Source organism: Prosopis cineraria, unplaced genomic scaffold (assembly GCF_029017545.1).
Source record: "Prosopis cineraria cultivar Desert tree isolate PC_DT_omini unplaced genomic scaffold, ASM2901754v1 PC12, whole genome shotgun sequence".
In the NCBI taxonomy this organism is placed as follows: Eukaryota; Viridiplantae; Streptophyta; class Magnoliopsida; order Fabales; family Fabaceae; genus Prosopis; species Prosopis cineraria.
This window is the reverse complement of record NW_026555343.1, coordinates 12,135,587-12,158,599: the sequence shown is the minus strand read 5'-3', so window position 1 is coordinate 12,158,599 and position 23,013 is coordinate 12,135,587. Positions and strand designations below refer to the sequence as shown.

At 30.5% G+C, this 23,013-nt stretch overlaps 1 protein-coding gene and 1 long non-coding RNA gene across 2 annotated transcripts; one reads left to right on the top strand and one right to left on the bottom strand.

The window, feature by feature from the left end:
- Window positions 1-7,347: 7,347 nt before the first annotated feature.
- On the bottom strand, window positions 7,348-9,735 carry LOC129287991 (uncharacterized). Its single transcript, XR_008587859.1, has 3 exons — window positions 9,562-9,735; window positions 9,366-9,421; window positions 7,348-8,576 (listed from the first exon to the last, which is right to left on the bottom strand). It is a non-coding gene; the product is annotated as an uncharacterized LOC129287991 (long non-coding RNA).
- A 5,284-nt stretch (window positions 9,736-15,019) lies between these two features.
- Window positions 15,020-20,099, top strand: LOC129287990 (patatin-1-Kuras 2-like). Its single transcript, XM_054924291.1, has 7 exons — window positions 15,020-15,245; window positions 15,773-15,963; window positions 16,406-16,568; window positions 16,676-16,822; window positions 18,516-18,767; window positions 18,870-19,039; window positions 19,808-20,099. The coding sequence occupies exons 1-7, from the start codon at window positions 15,075-15,077 to the stop codon at window positions 19,902-19,904; spliced, it is 1,191 nt and encodes a 396-aa protein (XP_054780266.1). The 5' UTR covers window positions 15,020-15,074; the 3' UTR covers window positions 19,905-20,099.
- Window positions 20,100-23,013: the final 2,914 nt, after the last annotated feature.

The window sequence follows — 23,013 nt, the reverse complement described above, 5'->3', positions numbered from 1 at the left end:
TATATATTTTTTAGGGTTAAATCTTACTTTTATTTTTGAACTATACTTTCTTAAACTCAATTTTAATACATTATTCTCATTAAAACAATCAAAACCAATATTATTGCCTCTGCGTTAAGTGGCAGTTGATGGAGGTTAAGTGAAGCATGTGGCTCCTAAATATTTGTACATGTACCGAATATTACTAATATTACTGAGAAGATTTCTACATGCACAGATACTAATATCACCGACGCTGATATTTGACATGCACAGAATTTTAAATAGTATGACTTTATCAAGTCAAATAATTAAAACCAACTCTTAACTCTTTCTCATTGTTAACATGGTAAATACGTGTACCGAATATTACTGAAATTAAAATAAAATGAAACGATCGTTAGGCATAAACTTGACAGAAATAAACTTTTAGTGCCCCATATAACCATTGTGGAGGTTATTGGATCAAATTATTTCTTGAATAATTGTGTTAAATATAACATAATTAATTTTTAAAAAAGCTTATTAGTACAATTGTGACAAAATATATTGAAATTTAAGAAAAATATACTCAAATAACATTAAATTTTAGAGGTTAACAATGGTTCAATGTGAAAATGCATCATTAACTTTGTTTGAACTTTTCCCACATTATGCATTTATGTGAAAGTGTTATGCTTCAACTTTATACCATATATTATATATGTGGTCAGAAAAACTTCATATCATGTATGGCGTTTTTTCCTGAAAAATCTAGAATGTAGCCCTCGTACTTTATATGAAGATCTAAAGTAAACAGTACAACCTTTTACAGTGAAATATCATATATATTGATTAACGATGTGGACTAGTGAGATGGCAAGAATGAAATACCTTGGATTATTTTCACACCAAAAACATAAAAAGAAATTTTATTATGCACAGAAATTCTCATATTAGAGGCAATTCTATTTGCGCGAGATAAGGTTGGCACTAAATATAGGCACCTATTATTCTAATGAGAATTTACACATTGTAAAGGATTAGTTCTTTTCACTATATCCAACACTTATTAATGAAGATTTTATTAAATATAGCGTAAAACAAATTGTATGAATTGGTGTGTTTCTTCATTTAATTAACAATAGGTTAGCTCAACCCACTCCAACCCCCTTTTTAAACCTAAATTGATTCCCATATTATTTGTATTATTTTTACAAATTTACACCCATGATTATAATTAAGGATTTGTTTCTGAAAATAATTAATATTGAAAAAATAACAGCAGTTGCAATATATAACTCAATATTATAATTTTGAAATTTTAAATGACCTATTTTGATTCAAGGAAAATGGAAGGGAGATGAGGGGAATGAAGAGATATTTTAATGAGTTTAATTATAAAAGAGATGGACAAGTAGAGCTATGAAATTTTGATAGAGAGATAAAATATAAGGAGATGTAAGAGAATAGAGCAAAGAAAATCAATTAAAAAATTTCGATCGAACTCATGAGAATTTCCATTTTCAATCAAGAAATAAAATTTTATCACTGGATTGCGCTTAATTGGCCCTATTTTAATACAAACCTTCATGTAAATGATACTCTACTTTTGTGTTACTCCCTTTGGTCCTATTTATAGGACAAAAAGAAAAGAATTTTTTAATTGTATTTATAAGTCATATCATTAAATTTTTATACTAAATTTTCTTTTTTACCCTCCATTGAATGTTGGAGAGAGAAAATATATTATTATAGTGTGTATATTTAATAGGGGCAAAGTTGAGAACTTATTAAATTTTAAGATAGAGTTAATGAGTTTTAAATATTTTTTTATACTAGTGAAACATGTTAAAAGTAACTTATAAATAGGATCAGATGAGTACTTGTTATGACCTATATACTTGTGGAGCGCAACAACCATCTTAATAAATCATGACTAGGCTCGCAAAAGTTGGAATTCATCATGTTTTCATATGATTCAACGAGGGACTTAGCAACCTTCTCTCTACTACTCATAATTTAAATATGATAAAATTACATTAGTAGAATTATCCCAATTAAGATTAATAATATTTGAATCATAAAATAAATATTATAAAATTACAAATGCATGATGAGATGCTTCTAGTAAATTCTGAGTAGTAGAGTTTTTTCTATTTATATGATTTTCTTCTTCAAAAAAATTTATAACTATATGCATGATTCAACGAGGAACAAGATAGAAGAAGGTGAAGCCACGTTTCAAGGGAAAAAACAGAGGATCATCAACAATGCATGCATGCGTGGCGACCTTTTAACGTTTGGTTTTTTGGGAATGGCATGTCCGACGACCATTGGCACGCTTCGATGACAACTTACTATCGAAGCGTCTATTTATTTGCAATTCAAAACCAAAGCAACTAATAATTTCTCTACTTCTCTCTCTCAAGCTGGAAATCTCTGCTTGGAGTCTAGATCTCATGCTAATTTGATTCTGCTTATCTTAGATAATTTCTAGAGTTGTGTTGTGTAACTCTGAAAATTATGATACCAATGATTTTGCATTAAAAGTTTGATCACGAATGGGATACACAAAGACTGGGCAAGACCAAGTTAATTATCAACCTACCAGTGCTCGGTCTTTATGCAAACAGGCGAAGGTTCGCCTGGTATAGAAGGGCTAGGTTTTGGTCTTGTATTAAAAAAATATAAAACAAATTTAAAAATAAAATAAAAAATAAATTTTATTTATTGAATTACATCCATCTAAAATATTTTCTTGAAAAATAATATTATGATCAAAATTAATATTTTTAAAATTTTAGAAACTCACTAGCATACATTAATCTTACATAGTATTAAGTTGGAAAATCAAATTAAAATTTTAAATAAAAACAATATATTGATATCTTAAAAATTTCATAACCACATCAAAGTAATTTACTAAGTACAATCTATGAAGAAAAAGCAATGTCATAAAATCAATTAATACTAATAAGAATTTATAATAACATATATATATATATATATATATATATCAGGTAAGACCAGGTTTGGACGAAACTCGAGGCCTAGCTTGGCCTGGTCATCGAGACTAGCTCAGTCTCCTAGGTAAAACTTGGCCTACTAGGTTACCAAATTGGTTGAATACTGACAAACCTACTTAATCAATTTTTTTGTACTAAAACGAATTTTACCCTTCTCTCTCAAAATTATGATTTTGTATTATAAAACTATACACGCAATGCAATAGCCCTAAATGACTGAATTCTCTAACAATCATAATCATCACACATTATAAATAGAGTCTCATTTAACTCAGTGGATAACAAATTAAGTGTACAATCATTTATTTTCACCTACTTCCATTCATTATTATCTAGGAAAAAGCACTTTGCCAGGTTTATAAGCAGCTTTCAATTATATTCTATCTATTATTTAGAGATTTCAAAGTTTCTTTTTACTCAATCTTTTATTGAGTTAGATTAAGGAAAGATTTTTCTTAATAGAGATTTCGTCTTACAAATTTTTTTTCATTGATGGGATTTTTCTTGTCTATTGACTTTGTTAGGCAAAGAAATAATGTCTTTTATAAAATTTACCTTAACAAGGTTATAAACCAATTGGTTTTGGCTTTTAATGTTGACAAAAAATTTTGTATTAACTTTTCAAACAATTAGCTTTATCTTAGGGAGAATGATAGATAGGTCTCAAAGAGATCAATTAATTCAACTTAGGTCGTAAATGCCAAATTCTAGAAATTTGCAAGTTTGGTTCTCAATTTTGCAATTTCATTATGATGAATTTGCAACTTGTGATCCAAATTTTAACATAGAAAACAAATTTATTTATTCTTCAACCATGTAAAGTTTAAAAAATAAGTTACAAATTTATCATAATAAAATTACAAAATTAAAAATCAAACTTGTAAATTTCTGAAATTTGATACTTCAGACCTTCGAATTAATTAGTTTTTTTAGAACCTCTACATCATCCTTTCTTTATTTTACAATTGAGTACGGAGGGAGTATTAAGTTCCAGCTGGTAGCTGAAATCCCAGACGACCTCCCCTTCCATTTGTGTTATGCTGTACGAAGACATTGAAGAGATTTCCATGCCTCACCTTTGTTTTGTTTAACAGCCTTTTTAGGCCTTTTGTATTTAGGGGTGGAGACAAGAGGGACTAGCAAGGGTCATGGCCTCTCTAACATTTTAATTTTTTTTTTAGTAAAATATAGGAGTTATATATTTTAGATCTCCTAAGTTGGTAAGTTGCAGAAGTCTTAAAACACTAGATAAAATTTTCATTACAATTCTATATTAATTTGTTATGCATGTATAGTCCATCTATTTTAATAGCTTGAAGATATAGTTATCATAAGATTTACTTATTTTTAATAAGATAATGTTATAGTTGCTCTTAAAGCATTGATATCATTTGATTTTACTTTTATTTTATATTTAATAAAAGAAATTATGAGAATTATTACTAAAAAACTTTGTCAAGCACTACAACAAAAATTTCAAAATATATTGAATGTTATATACTTGATATATATATATATATATATATCATAAAATCACTTATCTAAAAGCTAAAAACTTGTAGTTGAGATATGCTCTTCTAAAAAAATTACTTTTTTCTGTAATAGCCAAGTTATTAAAATTTATTATATGAATTATTTTTACTATGATATACTTAGATCTCATTGATATAAGGAATTTATGACGACTGAGCATCATTATCATGTTGATATATTTATTTACTAAATTATCAATTAAAAGAGTTAAATAATAAATTCAGTAAGCAAGTAATAAAGTCTTTTAGATTGAGCAAAACTTTAAATCATAAGGATGCATTTAAATTATTCAATATTTGTGGGAAGATGAAATCTTCACTAATTTAATGATAATTTATATTGAGAAGGAAATTACTAAAAAATTTATCATAGACATGATGATTAATTATTTTTATACCACGAAAAATTGAAGAGCAAAACTAAAAATGAAGGTATAGATTTATTTTTGTTGTATATGTAAAATTGAATATAAATATATATGTTAAAATATTTTTTTATGTTAGTGATATATATATATATTATTATTATTATTATTATCATATATGCTTTGTCATTTTAGTTTTTCAAATAAAATTTTTTAGCTTTGCCCCTATTTGTACTTTCCTTTTTTACCAAAAAAAATTGTAAATTGTATTATATCAAATAAATGTGGAGAAAATCACAAAATAAGCAATGTAAAATATAAAATTTATATCTAATGATATTAATTTTAAGGGTTTAAGGGTAGCCTAAGCTTAACCTCATTTTTGTAGGGCTTATAAGGATGGGCAGTAAAATTAAGCAAAATTCTTGGACTGATAACCCAACTGCCAATTCATCCAAAAGTCAGATGGCTCTTGGATTGATAACTCAACCGACATCCACAACCTAACTTGGCGGCATTTTAATTTTATCTTTACCCCTAATTTTCAACTTCGCCATTTTTCAACTCTTATCAATAACAACTTTAGACATTTTTATTTTCATTTATTTAATATAAAGACTGTTTTTAATGGATAAAGAATAATAAAATTATAATTTTTTTCTTAAATTATATTACCATGAATAATGAAAATAATATCATTCAATAAAAAAAATGAGAGCATCATCATGTGTGTTAAAATAAAAAAAATTATAATTTTACTCCTTCTTAAATTGTGTTGAAAAATAATAAGAATATTTTTTATGTCATGTACCATGTATATTGCATTCATATGACATGACAAATAACTAAATTAATAAAATAATAATTAATTAACGGTAGAGGGTTTTAAAAATAAAATTAAAGATTAAGAGATTAATTTTAAATATTCAAAAGTAAAATAAGTCATATGCAATTACCTTAATGTAAAGGGAAATTTTATGCATTTTAATTAAAATAAATGGTCAAAAGGACCATGAGGTGAAAATATTTGGGAGTCAGGACCAAAATTCAAAAAAATGCAAAGGGTCCTTCAAAGAAATTAAGTAAGAAATTACCAAAATATCCTTCTGATTTAAAATTAAAAAGGATAGTAGGTCCCACACATACAAACGAATCATATTGTGACACTTCACTCTTGCTTTTTTAATATATAATGGGACCTGCACTGATTATCCAATTATATTTTGACGCATCACTCTAATCCCCCCCACCAATTCAAATATTTTCTGTAACATACATATTTTCAATGATTTTTCAATAATCTTTCACACTTCTTCAAAAATCTTCAACGTATCTTTAAGAAAAAAAATTATGCAAATAACTTCAAATATCATCCACGTTTCTTCAAAAGGACTTCAACATATCTTCAAGAAAAATTTCTTCAAGTAGCTTCAATTATCATTCACACATTTTTTTTTTCAAAAATCTTCAATGTATCTTTCAAGAATTTCAATTTTCTTCAAGAGTATTCTATAATCTTCAAAAGTCTTCAACATATCTTCATGAAATGAAGATATGTGAAACTTTTTTAGGCATGAAGATATGTGAAACTTTTTTAGGAAAATGTGAGATTTTTAATCAAATGTTTTTTCTAAAAAACAATTTTTCAAAATAGAATATTATTTTTTTAAAGGAAATTTTGTTGAAATATTCAAATAATTCAAAAAAATTCGAATATTTCAACAAAATTTTTCTGCAAATTTAATGTTCAATTCTCAAAATTGTTTGTTTTAGTAAAACTATCGAATAAACTTCGTTGTGATGCCGTCTCTTTTTGTTTGTTTGTGTGTGTGTGTGTGTACCCTTCCAAATTTTGTATAGCAGGATTAAGAAAATAGAAAAGACAACGAAATGATTGAAAAAGACTCACTCAATGTGAGGAGCACGACTGCAATAATACTGAATATATAGCAGAGGCGATTACAGCCGAATGAATATACTCGTCATGATTCTACGATCTTCTAAAAGAATAAAGAATAAAACTTACAAATACAAATACAATCGCACTACGATAATGATCTACTACTGGACTTGGTCCTCTGATTAATGGTTTGGGCCTTCGACGATTTGGACTTTATCATGCTCCCTCAAACGAGAGGAAACAATTGATAATCCGAGTTTTTCTTGAAGAAATAAAAAAAACGCCAAGAAGACACATGATTTGCTAAGAGATCAGCAAGTTGATGCTCAGACGGAACAAATTGAATAGTCAGAGTCTTCACCATCACTAGATGACAGGTGAAATGTGTATTAATCTCAATGTGTTTAGTCCAAGCATGAAACACTGGATTTGAAGCAAAGGCTGCTGCATTAAGATTGTCACACTAAATAACAGAGGTCGCCTGAGAAAGGAAACCGAACTCATGCAACAGAGAGTGAAGCTAAAGAATTTTTGAGTATGAGCTAATGAACGACACTCAAGATTCAGCACAAAAATAGGAAACAACAGATTGTCTCTTTGATGACCAAGAAACCAGTGAATCACCAAGGGAAAAAAATATCCTCCGATTGAACGATGATAATCTGGAGAGGCAGCCCAGTTGGCAACACATAGAAACAAATTATTTTAACTAATGGTCCATTATTGGTCCATATGGTAGTGGTCCTCAAGTTCCCAGCAAACATGCAATAAGCATTGGCATTTTCTCCACAATCTTCACAAGAGTCCATGTTGTGAATAGAGCTTTGATACCAATAACTAGGCTCTGGAGTATCCCAAAGCATGGATGAGTTTTGCCTTAACATCATATAGGGGATATATATATATATATAATTAAACTCGACTCCACTTCTAAATCAAAAACCTTAAGATCTTGTTTCGTACACTAGAATTCTAGTCTTAGAATTGGAAATGGAAAAGTAATTCAAAAAATTGCTAGTTTGGTATGTCAGAAATGAATTCCATGCGGAACTCAATTCCACCAAAATTGATGTAATTGGCTTCCATCACAAAAGCTCAGTTTTTCAATTCCATCTTTCCTTTTTCACTTTTTACCCTTTTCTCTCTCTAGCTCCTGTCAACGTTCACCGTCGACCTTCAATGACAACCTCCAACAATCAGTGTTGGCGACCTCCAGCAACCATCAGCAACCTCCACAATGTTCCTGCAAACGATGAGAGACAGGGAAGGATGGTTCAGAGCTCAAAGACAGAGAGAACAGTGCGTGTGTAAATAGAAAAAGGCCGACCAACCCAACCGGCGATTTACACAATGTCATTCTACTTCCCTCCCTTCATTCTCAAGTTGACCCACGTTTTCCATTACAAATATCAGACCACCTTCCTCAGCGGTAGTTGCTTCCAATGAGAACCATAACTCAGGGGCTAAGAACGATCTCGATTTGGTGATCGTGAAGAATCGACATATTGGCTGGGTCTTTGATTCCTCTTCCTCTTCGACTCTTCTTCATTTCAGTTATGCGATGGCTTCAGGAACATGACCGTGACCAAATCTTTGATTCTTCTTTTTCCTGATGCAACGACTTTTGAACAACTAAAAGATCTTCGATTCTTCACCATTGATGCTTTATCCTACCCTCTCCTCCATCGTCGACTACTTTGTTTTGTTGATTGTTGTTGTTATTCTAAAAGGCTCTTCCATTTGTGTGGTTGATGTCGTTGATGGATGGTATTACTGGTGGGAATCAGTGCCTCTGAAAGTGGATGGAGATTTTGTGAGTCTAGGGTTTTTTTAGTAAGGATATTTTGGTCTCTTCACATTATATGTATATTTTTAATGAAAATTGTTACATGATTTCATGTACATGCTAAACATATTTTTTTAACTCTATCCATCTCCACTTCCATATTTATTTTCATTTTCAACAAAATCATTTTCATGGTACCAAACAAGGTATAAGACATATACTTTATGAGTCCTTCCACTTATATAACTCTTCTCTAGTTAAACTCCACTTATACTTAAATTTAAATAAAATTTTAACACCATATAAAAGGAAAATCTTAAGATCTTCTTTCTCATGCCCATATATACTAGTTAATTGATCAAATTTGATTGATTGACATGTACTGTGGACCTTATTTGAGGCTTTTGACAAATTATATGTCAATTCACATCTTGAGTAGTTTCTGTTGTTAGTATATGGCTTACAAATAAAACAATCGAGTTGAGACAAAATACTAATTACACATATCAAATGAAAATTAAACTTTTAATACGAGTGACCAGGTTAAAGAACCCAGAGAAACAAATTATTTTAACTAATGGTCCATTATTGAATTTCCACAACTCTCAACATTTAATTTCATAATTATATTTCAGCTCAACATCACCCTAAAACAATTTCCAGCAGCAACCGAAACATCACCTTAATCCTAACTAAAAATATCACAACAACAATGAGGAATCGGCTGGAGAAAGGAGGGACTGATTCGTTGGTGCTGTATAATCCAAAAAGGCAGGAAAAATAATAGCATCTCACCCCAACAAATCTCAGTGGCAACAAATACAAATCAGCCACGGACGTGGAGCTCCAATCTATCATGCACACGAGAAGGAAGGAGACTAAACTTTCAGCCAATAAATAAAAGAATCAGCCAACACACACACACACACGTGGGACTTCAACAACTGAAAAGGAAGGAAAAGAGAAAAACTGAACATGCATATACACGCACCTCTAACAGCCACGAAACAAAGCAGAAAAGAGGAACGAATTCAGCTGCGTCCACCTGACAGAAAGAAACGACCAGTTGAGGGAACAGAACAGACCAACAGGCGGCGGTGGGGAGACAAGCCCACCAGCGGTAAGGATGAAGCCCGCCCGACGGAGAAGAGAAGAAAAACAGAGAACTCTCTCTCTCTCTCGCTCTCTCTCTCTTCTGCGATAGTGTTTTTAAAGCTGGATCAGACCAGACGGTTGGACTAATCCAACCATCAATAGGTCTCGTTTCTGGTCTGGTTTATATGAGAAAACTATTTTAGGAATTGAGCTGTTTTGAACTGGTGGTCGGACTAGGAACCAGATCTGGTTTTCAAAAAACGGACTGTTCAAAAAAATATTTTTTATTTTTTATCAAATTTTTTTAAAAAAATAAATAATTTTTTTAATCATTTAATATTGTGTTGTATTATGTGACTTGTTAAGTCATGATAAACTTAAAATATTTGATTTTTTAAGTTAAATAACAATTTCAGATGTATTTTTTATATTTAAATTATTATGTATATAAATAATTTTTTAATTTAATTATTGCATCACCAGTTTGACCATCGGTTTAATCCAATTGAACCATACAAACCATGAACTGCTGACTTTTTTGGTTCAATATCTGGTCCGGTTTTAAAAACATTTTTTCTGCGTTTTTCACCAACAAAAGAGAAGGAAGAATAGGAAACAATAAGCTCATTGAAAAAATTACAAAATGAAACCCAAATCTTGTTGGGAAAATTTTAAAATAAGACCCCCCATATTTTTATTATTATTGATATTATAATGTTTTTATAACAATAATCAGAGGCACTTTAGTAATTTCTCATATAAAGGAAAATAAAAACTATTTTTTGACTTAAGTAAGATTCAAACTCTAGACCTCTATATAAATAATTAGTATACAATTTCACTAGGACAATATTCCTCTTATGCTATAAACTAAGATAATTAAATAAAATATTAATAGGAAAGGAAAATTGTTTAATTTAAATTTTTGAGTCATTATACTTGATTTTGAAATAAATCTCAAAAGCTGAAAATAAGAAAATTTTAAAATCCTCTTCTGCAAGCCCAATAGACCAATAGTTTGATATATGATTAAGTGACATGTGCCTCACAACTTATAGAAGGATACTGACAAATTAAGATGTCAATTTGTATCTTGAGTGGTCTCTATTGATGAGTATGGTTTGCAAATAAAACGATCGGTTGAGATAAAATTTTAATTGCTTAGATGCTAGATGGAAACTAGACTTTTGGTACTGGCGATCGAGTTAGAAAACACATACAAACAAAATAATTTAACCAATGGTCCATTATTGTTCCATTATAATGCTTCACAAGTTCTTAACCATACAATCCCTGGTAAATATTAAGTTGTAAAAAATTGTGAAACTATTTTAAATATATAATGCATGTATTCATTCTTACTCGCATGTTGATATTTTAGACTATCTATCTGGCCTCAAATTCACTACTAAAATTTAATATTTGTATCAGTTTATTTCCTTGTTTTCCTCTCACTCTTGATATTTGTGTTACTCAAATTAAGCAAAATTGTGAGCCTCGACACTTGATACTGTACTCACTTTATATTACTCGTCACAACCCATGCTCTTGTGAGGTGAATAACCACGCACATACATGTAAGCTTTTAGCATCCACATTTTCTCCACAATCTTCACAAAAGTCCAGGTTGTAAATAGGGCTTTGATAACAATAATTAAGTGACATGTACGGCATATCTTATTTGAGGATTTTGACAAGTTAAGATGTCAATTTGTATCTTGAGTAGTCTCTATTATGTGTATGGCTTACACATGAAATGATCATGTTGAGACAAAATATTAATTTTGCATATGCCAAATGAAAACTAAACTTTTGATATGAGTGGTCAAGTTTAAAAAAAATGCATAAAAACAAACTATTTTAACTAATGGTCCTTTATTGGTCCATATGGTGGTGGTCCCCAAGCCCTTAACCATGTAAATCTGAGGTAAATATTAATTGGGAAAAAAGTGTGAAACTCTCGTAGCTATTGAATGCATGGATTTATCCTTACTTGAAAGTTGATACATTTTAGATTCTCTCTCTACAAAATGACTAAAAAATATAGGTTTATTTCATAGTTTCTCCTTCACACATGATATTTGTGTCACTCAAATTAAGCAATAGTGTGACAATCGATACATGTAGATTTTTGGCATCGACTTTTTCTCTATCATCTTCAAATAATAAGTCCAGCATCGACTTTTTCTCTATCATCTTCAAATAATAAGTCCATGTTGTTTGGAGGGCTTTGATACCAATTATTAGTCTCTAGAATAACCCAAAACATAGAGGAGTCCTGCTATGCTTAACTATTTATTGAGGATGTCTATATTGAACTCGACATCGTTTCTTAATTAAAAAAAGCCTTAAGGCAGATGCTTTATATATCCTTTCACTTATATATCTCTTTTCTAATCCAAATCCACTTATACTTAACATTGAAAAAAAAACCTAAAAAGCCGAAAATAAGAAAATCATAAAATCCTCTTCTGCAAGACCATTACACCAATAATATGTTATGTAATTAAGTGGCATGTACAAGTAAGATGCCTAATTGTATCTTGAGTGATCTCTATTGATGAACATGCTTTATATATAAAACGATCAAGTTGAGGCAAAATATTAATTTTGCATACGCCAAATAAAAATTAAACTTTTGATAGGAGTGACTGAGTTAGAGAACACAGAGAAACAAAGTATTTTAACTAATGGTCCATTATAGGTCCATATGATAGTGGTCCCAAGTTCTTAACCATACAAATCTAAGGAAAATATTAATTGGGAAAAAATTGTTAAACTCTTATACCCATACAATGCACAGATTTATCCTTACTTGTAGGTTGATATTTGAGGCTATCTAGTCACAAAATTCACTACTCAAAATCTGACTTTTGCATTGGTTTCTTTCATTGATTTCCCTTCTCTCTTTATAATTGTGTCACTCAAATCAAGAAAAGTGCGACTCTCAATACTTGACCAATTTTTTAATCAAATCTTGATGGAAATGATACTTTATTCACTCTGTATAACTTGACACCACCCATGCTCTTGTGGGGTGAACAACTATTCACATACACATGGGGTTTTAGCATTGGCATTTTCTCCATTATCTTTGCAAAAGTCCATGTTGTAAGGAGGGCTTTGATACTAATAATTAGGCTCTGGAGCATCATGAAACATGGAGGAGTCCTTCTAGGCTTAACATTATATTAGGGATGTATATTATTGAACTTGACTCCACTTCTTAATTACCAAAAACCTTAAGACATATATATTATGAGTCCTTCCATTTATATACCTATTCTCTTGTACAACTCCACTTACACTTGAAATTGAAATAAAATCTTAAAATACTGTTAAAAAAAAGAAAATCTTAAAAATCCTCTTCCCTAAGCCCATGCATACCATTAAATTCATATTTGATTAAGTGACAGATATACAGAACTTATTTGACCCATTGTGGTGCCCCCATCAGATTTAAACCTTTGAACCTCAAAACTTGAGAGCTGCTACAACTTGTCCCTCACGAGATCTACCGTCGCTCGTCCATTTCTGATTCGGGCTGATAGGAATTCCACTTTCCACCATTTGTGTCTGTCGTTGTGAGGTTGAAAGCTGTTGCGCATCATCTACTTCATCGAGCCGTACCCAGTTCGTCGCGCTAAGTCTGGTTCAGTCCCCATTGTTCCATCCGCGTCTAGGCTCCATTATTCTGTTCGCTAGTCGCCGCGGTTCGTAACTATCTAGAAATTCTATTTATTATTTGTAGTGGTTTGCAATAGATGCAGATATGCAATCTTAAATGTGATATTTAACTTTATTATGAGATCCAAACTGAACTACTTGAAATCAGTGAACTAATCCCTCAAGCGATTTGCAACCTTATAGAATTGTTCAAATTAGTAACAATTAGGGGAAACTGATCAGAAAATTAGGAGCTGACTCACTAGTGTACAATTTTTTAATTATCTATTTTCAAAATGTTTAGGGAGAATGGCATTTAGTGTCCTTGGAAGGAAGCAAAATGCAGACAGGCCCAATAGAATATGAAATTTCTCTACATGCATGCCTGAAGGTGTAAAAATACCTATAAATCTTTTCTTCAAGAGCTGCCAGTATTCTTAAGTTAATATTAGTGCTTGGTTACATATGAACTTTTTTTTAGTGATGGCATCATTCCATATCCTGTTAAATTTGCCTAAAGCCTATTAAAATGGAGTGATGTTAACCATTTAAAAAAAGAAGAAGAAATAAATATATAAGGTGCAATAATACTCAGAAATTTTTTTTCATGACCTTTTGATATCCTTAAGGCAACATGACATATGAATGCCTATTAACTTTATAAAATACGTCACATATATTCGACATTTAATTAGTATCTTCAACTTTACTAATACTTTGCATATTTAATAAATAAAAAAATGAAAATATTTCTCTTTTACTTCCAATTTTATTATAAGGATACGTATTGGATCAATCCAAGTTTATTGTGCTTGAAATTGGATGTTCACATATATTAAAAAATAGGTAAAAGAGTCTTTTCAATGGCTATGAAGTGTCTTTCAAATCCTTTAACCCTAATAAGATTAATTTCATTTTATTAACAAAGATACTGACATTGAATTTTTAAATATTAACAAAACACTCTTAAATATTGACATATTAAAATAATTTTGTTTTAAAATAACAATTATTTGCCAAAAAAAATAATATATCATTTGAGACTAACAATGTTAGGATTAGAGAACTGAAAAGATATTTTATAAAATTAAAGAACCAAACAAAAACATTATATAAATTTAAAAGAGTACATGTGCATTTTTACCTAAAAAATACCAACCCACAATTAAGGAATAATCTGTGTATTAATTGCATAGTGGGTACAAGACTTTAACAAAAAATTTCAACTTAATATGTATCAATGACCATTACAGGATCTCTTGTGCTTTGAACACGTACTCTTCTAATTACTTATAAATTATAAGGTTCAATTACAAATTTTCAAACTACAAAAAATATGTGAAATTGCTAACCAAACGAATGACGAAATCAGGAAAATAAATCTTCAGTTTTATCATTGTGAATTAACTCATGGACCACTAAACTGGACCATTAATAAGGGCCACTAGGAGTGGTGGTAGATTCAATCCCCCATAGGGCTAGTTTAGCCTCCCTTCAATCATTTAAAAAAATATGGACCAGTAGATTAAATGCTGTGTGTTTCTATGTGTTTATAACTCAATAACGCATAACATATGTTCAATTTCCATTTGGCCTATGCGTAATAGGTATTTTGTCTCGCCACGATCAAATTTCTATATAAACCCTAGCCATGCATCAACGAATTCACACCACTCAAGCTACAAAAGTCTCATCAAAGTTTCTGTACTTTTAAGCCCTAGAAGTCTCATCCTTCTCTCCATTATGAAGTCAAAACTTGCACTCTTCCTTTTGTTCCTCTTTGTATTCTCTGCATTTGCAATTGTTGAGGAAGACGATGAAGAAGGAAAGGTTAGAGTCCTTGCCATTGATGGAGGGGGTATTAAAGGGATTGTACCGGGAGTTATTCTTAAACAGCTTGAAGTTGCCCTCCAGGTATATTTGTGTTCGTTTATACAAAAACATCATCTAGACATCAAATCTAATAATTACAAGTTTTGCATAAATCATACACTACCGTTTGTCACTTGTACCAAAATAGTTTGAGAAAATTTGGAAGGACTCGCCATACACATTTATATAATTGTGGTTAATTCACTAATCACTCAAGCTATTGTATATCTAATAAGTTTCTTAACTATTTTTCCTTTTCTTTATTTATTTCACTATCAATATTTTTCTTTTCTTTTTTCCTTTCTTTCAAAGTAACAAATGGCCCCAGATCTTGAACTGTATTAGAATTTTGCATTAATTATACACTAAGACTTGCCACTTTTACCAAAGTAGCTTAAATTACTTTGGAAGGTTTGACCACACATTTATATAGTTGTGATTAATTCTTTAATCACTTAAAGTGAGATTATCATACATCTAATATTTTCCTTACTACTAGTATTATCTAGACATCTATATTTGACATAAACAAAAACAATAATATTTGAATGTACATGGGTGAACTTCAGAAACGGAACTCAAGTGCGAGAATAGCAGAGTATTTTGATGTGGTTGCTGGGACCAGCACTGGAGGGCTTATAACTGCAATGCTCACTACCCCTGACCCTCAAAACCCAGATCGTCCTCTCTATCCTGCTGATGAAATTCTCCAGTTCTACAGACAATATGGTCCTTCCATCTTCACTCTATCCACCGACTGGTATGTATATGAATGCTTGTCGATATGTTAGAGAATAATCTTAAAATATATTACTCCATTTTATCCTATTTATAAGTTATTTTTAACATATTTCACCAAAATCAAAGAAAACCTTAATGTCTTAAAATTTAATAATTTCCACCTCTACCCCTAATAAGGACAAAATGAATTAGTTTTAATAATTTTAATAATTTTTTCTAACATTTAATAAGGACAATGAAAAGATAAATATAGAAAATAGTAAAGTGTCTTATAAATAGGGTTAAAATTAATATTATCTCTCTGCCCCTATAAATAGTACTAGAGGAGTATAAGATAGATCTGGTCATAATTCAAACAAATAATTTGATGATGAACTTTGCTTCATTATCCTGGTCATAATCCATATTATTGAAAAACATTGCTAAAATGATGATATCTTTAATTTGTTTCTTGTCAACAGCCAATATCCTGGTATTCAGTGTCCGAAGTTCAACGGGACGTTTTTACGAAAAATAGCAGCCGAGATATTGAATGAAACGCTTCTAAACCAGACAACCACAAATGTTGTCATTTCTTCCTTCGACATCAAGCTTCTTCTGCCAACTATATTCTCAAGCTTCAAGGTTTATTTTGTGTGTGTGTGTGTGTGTGTTTCTATTTAATGAATTAACTCAAGCCAAAGAAAGACAGGCCACTAAATTAAGTGTGTCTGTGTGTGTGTACGATGCAGATAAAGGATGTTCCTCACTTAAATGTCAAACTCTCCGACGCATCTATAGGAACCTCAGCAGCACCGATCGTGTTTCCACCCTATTATTTCAAATACAATAATACTGAATTTAATCTCGTTGATGGTCTTTTCATTGCAAGTATGCCGGTAATTTTCAGCCTTGTTACTCTCTCTCTCTCTTAACACGTGTTTTTAACCTTGAAAACCATATATATATATATATATATATATGATGCTATCACTACGTGTGGGCTCTTCGTATTACACTGAGTGTGAGGATGGAGCCGATCCATGAATAGGTCGTGAAACATGCCGTGATTAAGTATATATATCACACATTGAAAAATTTGTGTCTCAAAGAAATTGACATATATTTATAAATGAAATCACTGTAACATTTTTTCCCTTTAAGTAACAGTTTTCTTCGTCACTAATTTCCAATAGTGTTGCTTAATGCAGACACAAGCAATAATTTTTACATATTGCTATAAATTCCTACTTTAAGCAACAAATATTTGGCAACACTTGAAAATTATTGATAATATTTTTCAAGTGTTGAAATAAAATTTTCAAATAGTTAATATAAATTGTTTCCTTTAAAAGTATTTTAATCACAACATTTTAAAATTTTTCCCTATTCTGATAGGCAACATTTCAAAATAATCATCTCTATGTGTGAGTGTGAGTATGTGAGAGAGAGAGATAAATCAATATTTGAATCTACAATAAATCAATGTTCAAATTCTAGTTGGAGAAAGAAATATTCAATTGTGGCTATTTAATATTTTTTGCAACTCTGTTAAACAAAATTTCGTAGCAATTATTAAACGTGACATGTGTTTATATGAAAAGAAATATTCCAAAATTTTTGCCTATTTTAAGAACTAGTTTTTCAAATGATGTGGCCAAGTATAAGAACTTTTGCCTAAAAGCAATAAGCAACATTCAAGTTGCAATCACTTGAAAATGGTTACTTATACCTTTAAACAACAATTTTCAAGAATATGGGGCCGCTTTTGAACTGTTACTAAATAACAAAATTGTTACAGGAATTAAAACTATCACCATAAAAGTCTAATTTGAACAAGACATATTTCCCTATAATTAATAGAGTTTCAATGATGAATGGCATTATTTATGACATGTGATTAATTATCAATTTCTATAAATTTTATATTTTACTATAGCTTAAGGAATGAACCTCAGTATTTATAACTTCTGGCTAGTGGCTATATATATTGATGAATTGTTTTTATTATTTGATGCCTTTTTTTTAGGGTTTGGTTTCTCTCCACTTCATTTTACCTCCACTGTGCCTCTACTCTAACTTTAGCTGCTTAGATTAAATTTTAATGATATGAGTTACTATATATTTTTTTAAAATTATCAAATCTAATTTGATGGTCCAAATTTGCAATGTTTATTTCACTGCAGTGGAGGGAAGCCAACTCTTTAATTTCTTTCTGTCTACACAACTAAACCACGTACTAAATAAGCTGCTGTGAAAAGTGTGTGGCCTTCCTATACGTTTAGCTATATATACTTGGAAACAGTTTTGGCTGATGGACACCATTTGGAAAAAAGTATTTATTTTATAATTATTATATATTGACCATCAAAATGTATTCTGAATAATTCAAATTTAATATCATAATTTAGACAGTTTATATTAAAATCTGGACTATCCAAATCTCATCACCTTGATAAGCAGCATGAACAAAACTGGTTCCATTTCCATATATATCTTGTCCTCTCCAAGAAAAAAATAACAAAAGCTTTCATAATGGAAGGAGAAAAACAATCACATATATAATCAATCCATTAATTATTCTGTTCACAGGCAAGGCTTGCAATCGGTGAGGTGCTACGACAAGAAGAGTACAAGAACAGAGAAATCATTATGCTATCTATAGGAACTGGAAATGTAAACAATTCCGGCGTCGTGGGTTTTGATGCTAATCATACTTGGACTCTCCAGGAATGGCAGGATAGCGCTTTAACTATGATTGAAGCTGCATCTTCAGCCATGAATGAATATTACATTAACTCAACTTTCCAACTTCAACCTCAGGAAAACTACCTTCGAATTCAGGTATGTGTTAGTTAATTAAACCTAATTCGTTATCATTATTAATGGTTAATCATGCATAATTGCAATATCATGTGTATATATGTATGACTACACTCGGGACAGGAATACAATTTAGATCCAAACATTAGTTCGGATGATGCTTCAGAAGAAAACATGGATAAACTAGAAGAGGTGGGACAGAATTTGTTGAATCAACCAGTTAAAAGGATGAATGTGGATACTTTTGTCCCTGAGGAAACTGGTGAAGGTACCAATGCTGAAGCCCTGGACAAGTACGTAACACGCCAAAAAAACTTTTTTTTTTAATGCAAACAAGTTTTGTTTACAAATAAACTTGTGTCATACCGTGTTTGATGTTTGAGCCATGTTATGTATTATTTACATGAAAGATTGACATATCTGGATGGATGTATAAATCTGAATTCGTCACTTTGAATTTACAAACCAGTATGCCTTTTAGAAGCGTCCATTACAAGGAAAAATGATAGTTAGGTTTCAAAAGGTTGAGTTAATGACAGTTAGTTCTTTGATAAAAATTTAAAAAAAAAACAAATTGTAAATTTTTCAAACAGTTACAAATAAAAATTTCAATTACAATTTAAAAGTTAATTTGACACTTAAATCCTTAGTTGCATCAATATTTTTTACTTATTTTTAAATTTTAGTTGTTACCCTAGGAAATTTCTAAATGCATCTAAGACGGGAAAATGGGAAACTATTCATTCATTAAAAAAAAAAACAATAGGAAACTTTTCCAACATATACAACCAACCCGATAATCACAGTCACTTTTTATAAATTAAGTTCGTGGTATTTATAATTTGACTCCTCCGCAAATTATAAATATTACTTTAGTCTTCATAGCCCATCATATTGAATTATTATTGATTGTTGACATATATATTGATAAAATTAGATTTTTTATATTTAAAAAAGAAAAGTAGTGTCCTTCCTTTAAAAAAAAGAAAGAAATAAATTAACTGTTCTGTGTTTTTACTGTGTTTACAATAACCATTTTATATATGTTTTCACTTTTGTAGGCTAGCTCAGATTCTTTATGAAGAAAACATTCGTCGTCTTGGAAAGGGCACGAAGAAAGTGAAGAAAGGATTCTTCACTCGTTTAGCCACTTATTGAATCTGCTGCGGAAATGCTATTCTAATAGCATTTTAAATAGTTATGGCGTTATTGCCACTATCGGCACTTTAATAAATAAAAAATTGTACTAAATAAATGGAAATGTAATTCTCTGCTTTGATGATGTCCTTGATGTTGTATCGTATGCTGGCTATGCATAAAGCACCAGCAAATAAATAAAAATTAAGTTTGAGACATTGTACGTGTATCTGTTTCTAATTTCTCTCATTTTAAATGCCTTTTAGTTTATTTTATTAAAGATTTTATTTATTTAATCAATGTCAACCAAATGAGGTTTTTCAAACATTTTTTAATCTCTAGAAGTATCTTTGAATTTTGAACTTCGTTTACACATGAAGGCTGAAGCCAGGAAATCGAACTCCCAATAAATTACCTAAGGGATGATGTCGCAATCCAAAATCAAAGTCATTGCCATTGTTGTGATGATGAGAAAGAGGAAGTAACTGCAGTCTAAAGATATTTTTAAGCTTCTCATTTTGTTCGAAGAATCACACACTTCTAAAAAACACATCAAGTTCTTATTGGCATCTTCATTATAATGGTCATTGGATATCCAATTCAATTAAAGTATTGTGATCATGACAAGCTTGATCTCGAAAGCATGTACTTTAGCTGCATGCATCTGAATGCAAGATTGAGTACCCCTCATGTACAGTCGGCTTCCCACCTCCCATGGCAGCAATGGCAGAATTCCTGGTTCCCAAGCCAATGTGCATAGATAAAAACCCTCACAGGTCCGATCCCATACTTTACCTTCTCCTGGTGATGGTATGATGTTGATCTTTCATCGTCTCCAAACAAGATTAGGGATGAAATTAGCTAGATGCTCATAATCTCTGAGAGCATTCAAAATGGATTTGATATTTGCATCCGTTGAATTTCTGCTTTGACACTCCATTCCCTGCACGATATCACTTCAACCTCACATTGCACCTCACACTCACCATAGGTTGCTGGAGTAGAGATGAAGGAACGACGATATGATGAATGGATTTTAGGGTTTACAATTCAGAGTAGGAGTCACATGATCAATTGAGATAAGAGTCTTTCGTTATCTTAAAAACCATTAAGACCTCACCTTACTCATCATCGCCGTCGGAATCATGACCATTCAATGTCGTTGTTAGAACCAGGGCCGGCCAAAATGATGCAAATTGCTGCCAGAAATTGCATGGGAGTTGAGAGGAGAAGGGGCGAGAGGATTTGGTGAGGGTAATTTAGTTATTTAACTTTTAAAAATATTGACACTAAAGGACCTTGGACTTCTCCAGATTCAAGGGATTACGTAATTAATATGATGTTCTAGTATTGTCCAGCAATTTTTCCCTAAATGTTCTCCTCAAATATAAACTAATGGGGAAAATCTATATTACAGTTAGTGATTGTTTCCAATGTGTATCATTTATAGATTATTTATTATATAGTAAATTCTTGCTATTAGTATTATTTACAAACTAAAATCCATTTGTTTTGATTTGATTAGATACAAATATATTGAGTATGTAAAACTAAGAACTTAAGTCTTGCCCTAAACTAATTTATGGAGTACTCAAATACAATATGTATACTTAAATAAATATCTTATAATTATAATAAAAATATAGAAATAACATAAATACTTTAACTTTATTTTCACATATTTAGACAGTACTATCCAATTCCTGACAAGAATGGTCCAATTGTTCATCAACAAAAAAAAAATAGTAATGAATCTGTCCTATTTTACCCCAACAAGTTTTATTACAAAACCATTTTATTTATTTATGTAATTCCATATCAACTTCACTTCTCCTATTCCTGAGCGAGTGTTTGGAGAATGATCCATTTATGACTAGAGAGTTTTGAGCAATAGTTAGAAAAAGAAAATAAGAATACCTCCTATTTGTCACCACTTATTTAACAAGGGACCCCAACAAGTTGCATATAAAACCATTTTATTAATGGGATGATTCTTTGTCAACTCTTTTTAATTAATACAAGGGAAGGTAAAGCATTGAACTAAGAAGGAAGGAAGGATTATCTCTCATGATAATCTACTCATTATTGTTCATATTATGAGTTTTTTACTCAAGCCAATCAACACCCCTATTTTTCTATTCTAGTGATCATGTCCATGCACCCATTAGTTGCTATTCCTTATCAACTTTCACTTCTCCTTATGTGGTGGTTACACACACACACACACACACACAGACACACATCTTAAGATGCACATCAAAGAAAACAAATTAATCGCAAGTCATTAAATTTAATCCATATTTTGTATGACATGTGAAAAAACTGCCTCATTTATCGTATTTTTATATTGATACATGCTGTAACTGTTCGTGAATATTTATTAATTATGAATCGATGCCAGCGGCAAATTATCTCATGTTCTTAAAATTCTTATATTAGAATGTAGCATATTCAACCCTAACAATTTAGTGAAAAGTATATATTAACTCTATAATTCTAGATATATAACAGAAAAGCTTTAATAAACTAGACTATTCATGAGTTATTATATATGAAAAATGTTGCTCATAGATATGCAACGCACGAATCCCACATGGCCAAGTTAGCTGTCCTAAAAATGATATAATAATGTTTTGAAATGATGCTACATGTGTATAAAATTTATTTTTCATAGTAATAAAAAAGGGGAAATGATAAAAAAAAAATATTCATGAAATATACAAATGAGATTCTGTGAAATATAGTAATTTTTTTAAAGTTCCTTGAAACTTTTCTGATATTAATATCTTTCACGAAATGATTATGATGCGCTCCCAAATGTTGTAAGTATTAGTTACTACTTTGATTTAGATAATAATTACTTTTCTTTTGAAAATGATTAAAATGAGATAGTAAATGATAAGTTTTCATTCTGCAAGCTTTTTAATTACTGATCCATTTTTTTTACTTTTAATTTCCGGCATTACAATCATTTCACAAAATATATCAACATCAAAAAGGCTTTAAAAAACTTGAAAAAATTATCACATTTCACATAAGGTCATTATTATTTGTATATTTTAAGAGATTTTTCTATCATTTTTTCTTAAAATAACATATGCCCCATTTATTGAGACTTGAGATACATCAA

Coding starts and splice junctions, on each gene's coding strand:
- LOC129287990 (XM_054924291.1), top strand. CDS start 15,075: ATGAAGTCAAAACTTGCACTCTTCCTTTTGTTCCTCTTTGTATTCTCT. Junction 15,964..16,405: donor TTCACTCTATCCACCGACTG/GTATGTATATGA, acceptor TCTTGTCAACAG/CCAATATCCTGGTATTCAGT. Junction 19,040..19,807: donor AATGCTGAAGCCCTGGACAA/GTACGTAACACG, acceptor TCACTTTTGTAG/GCTAGCTCAGATTCTTTATG.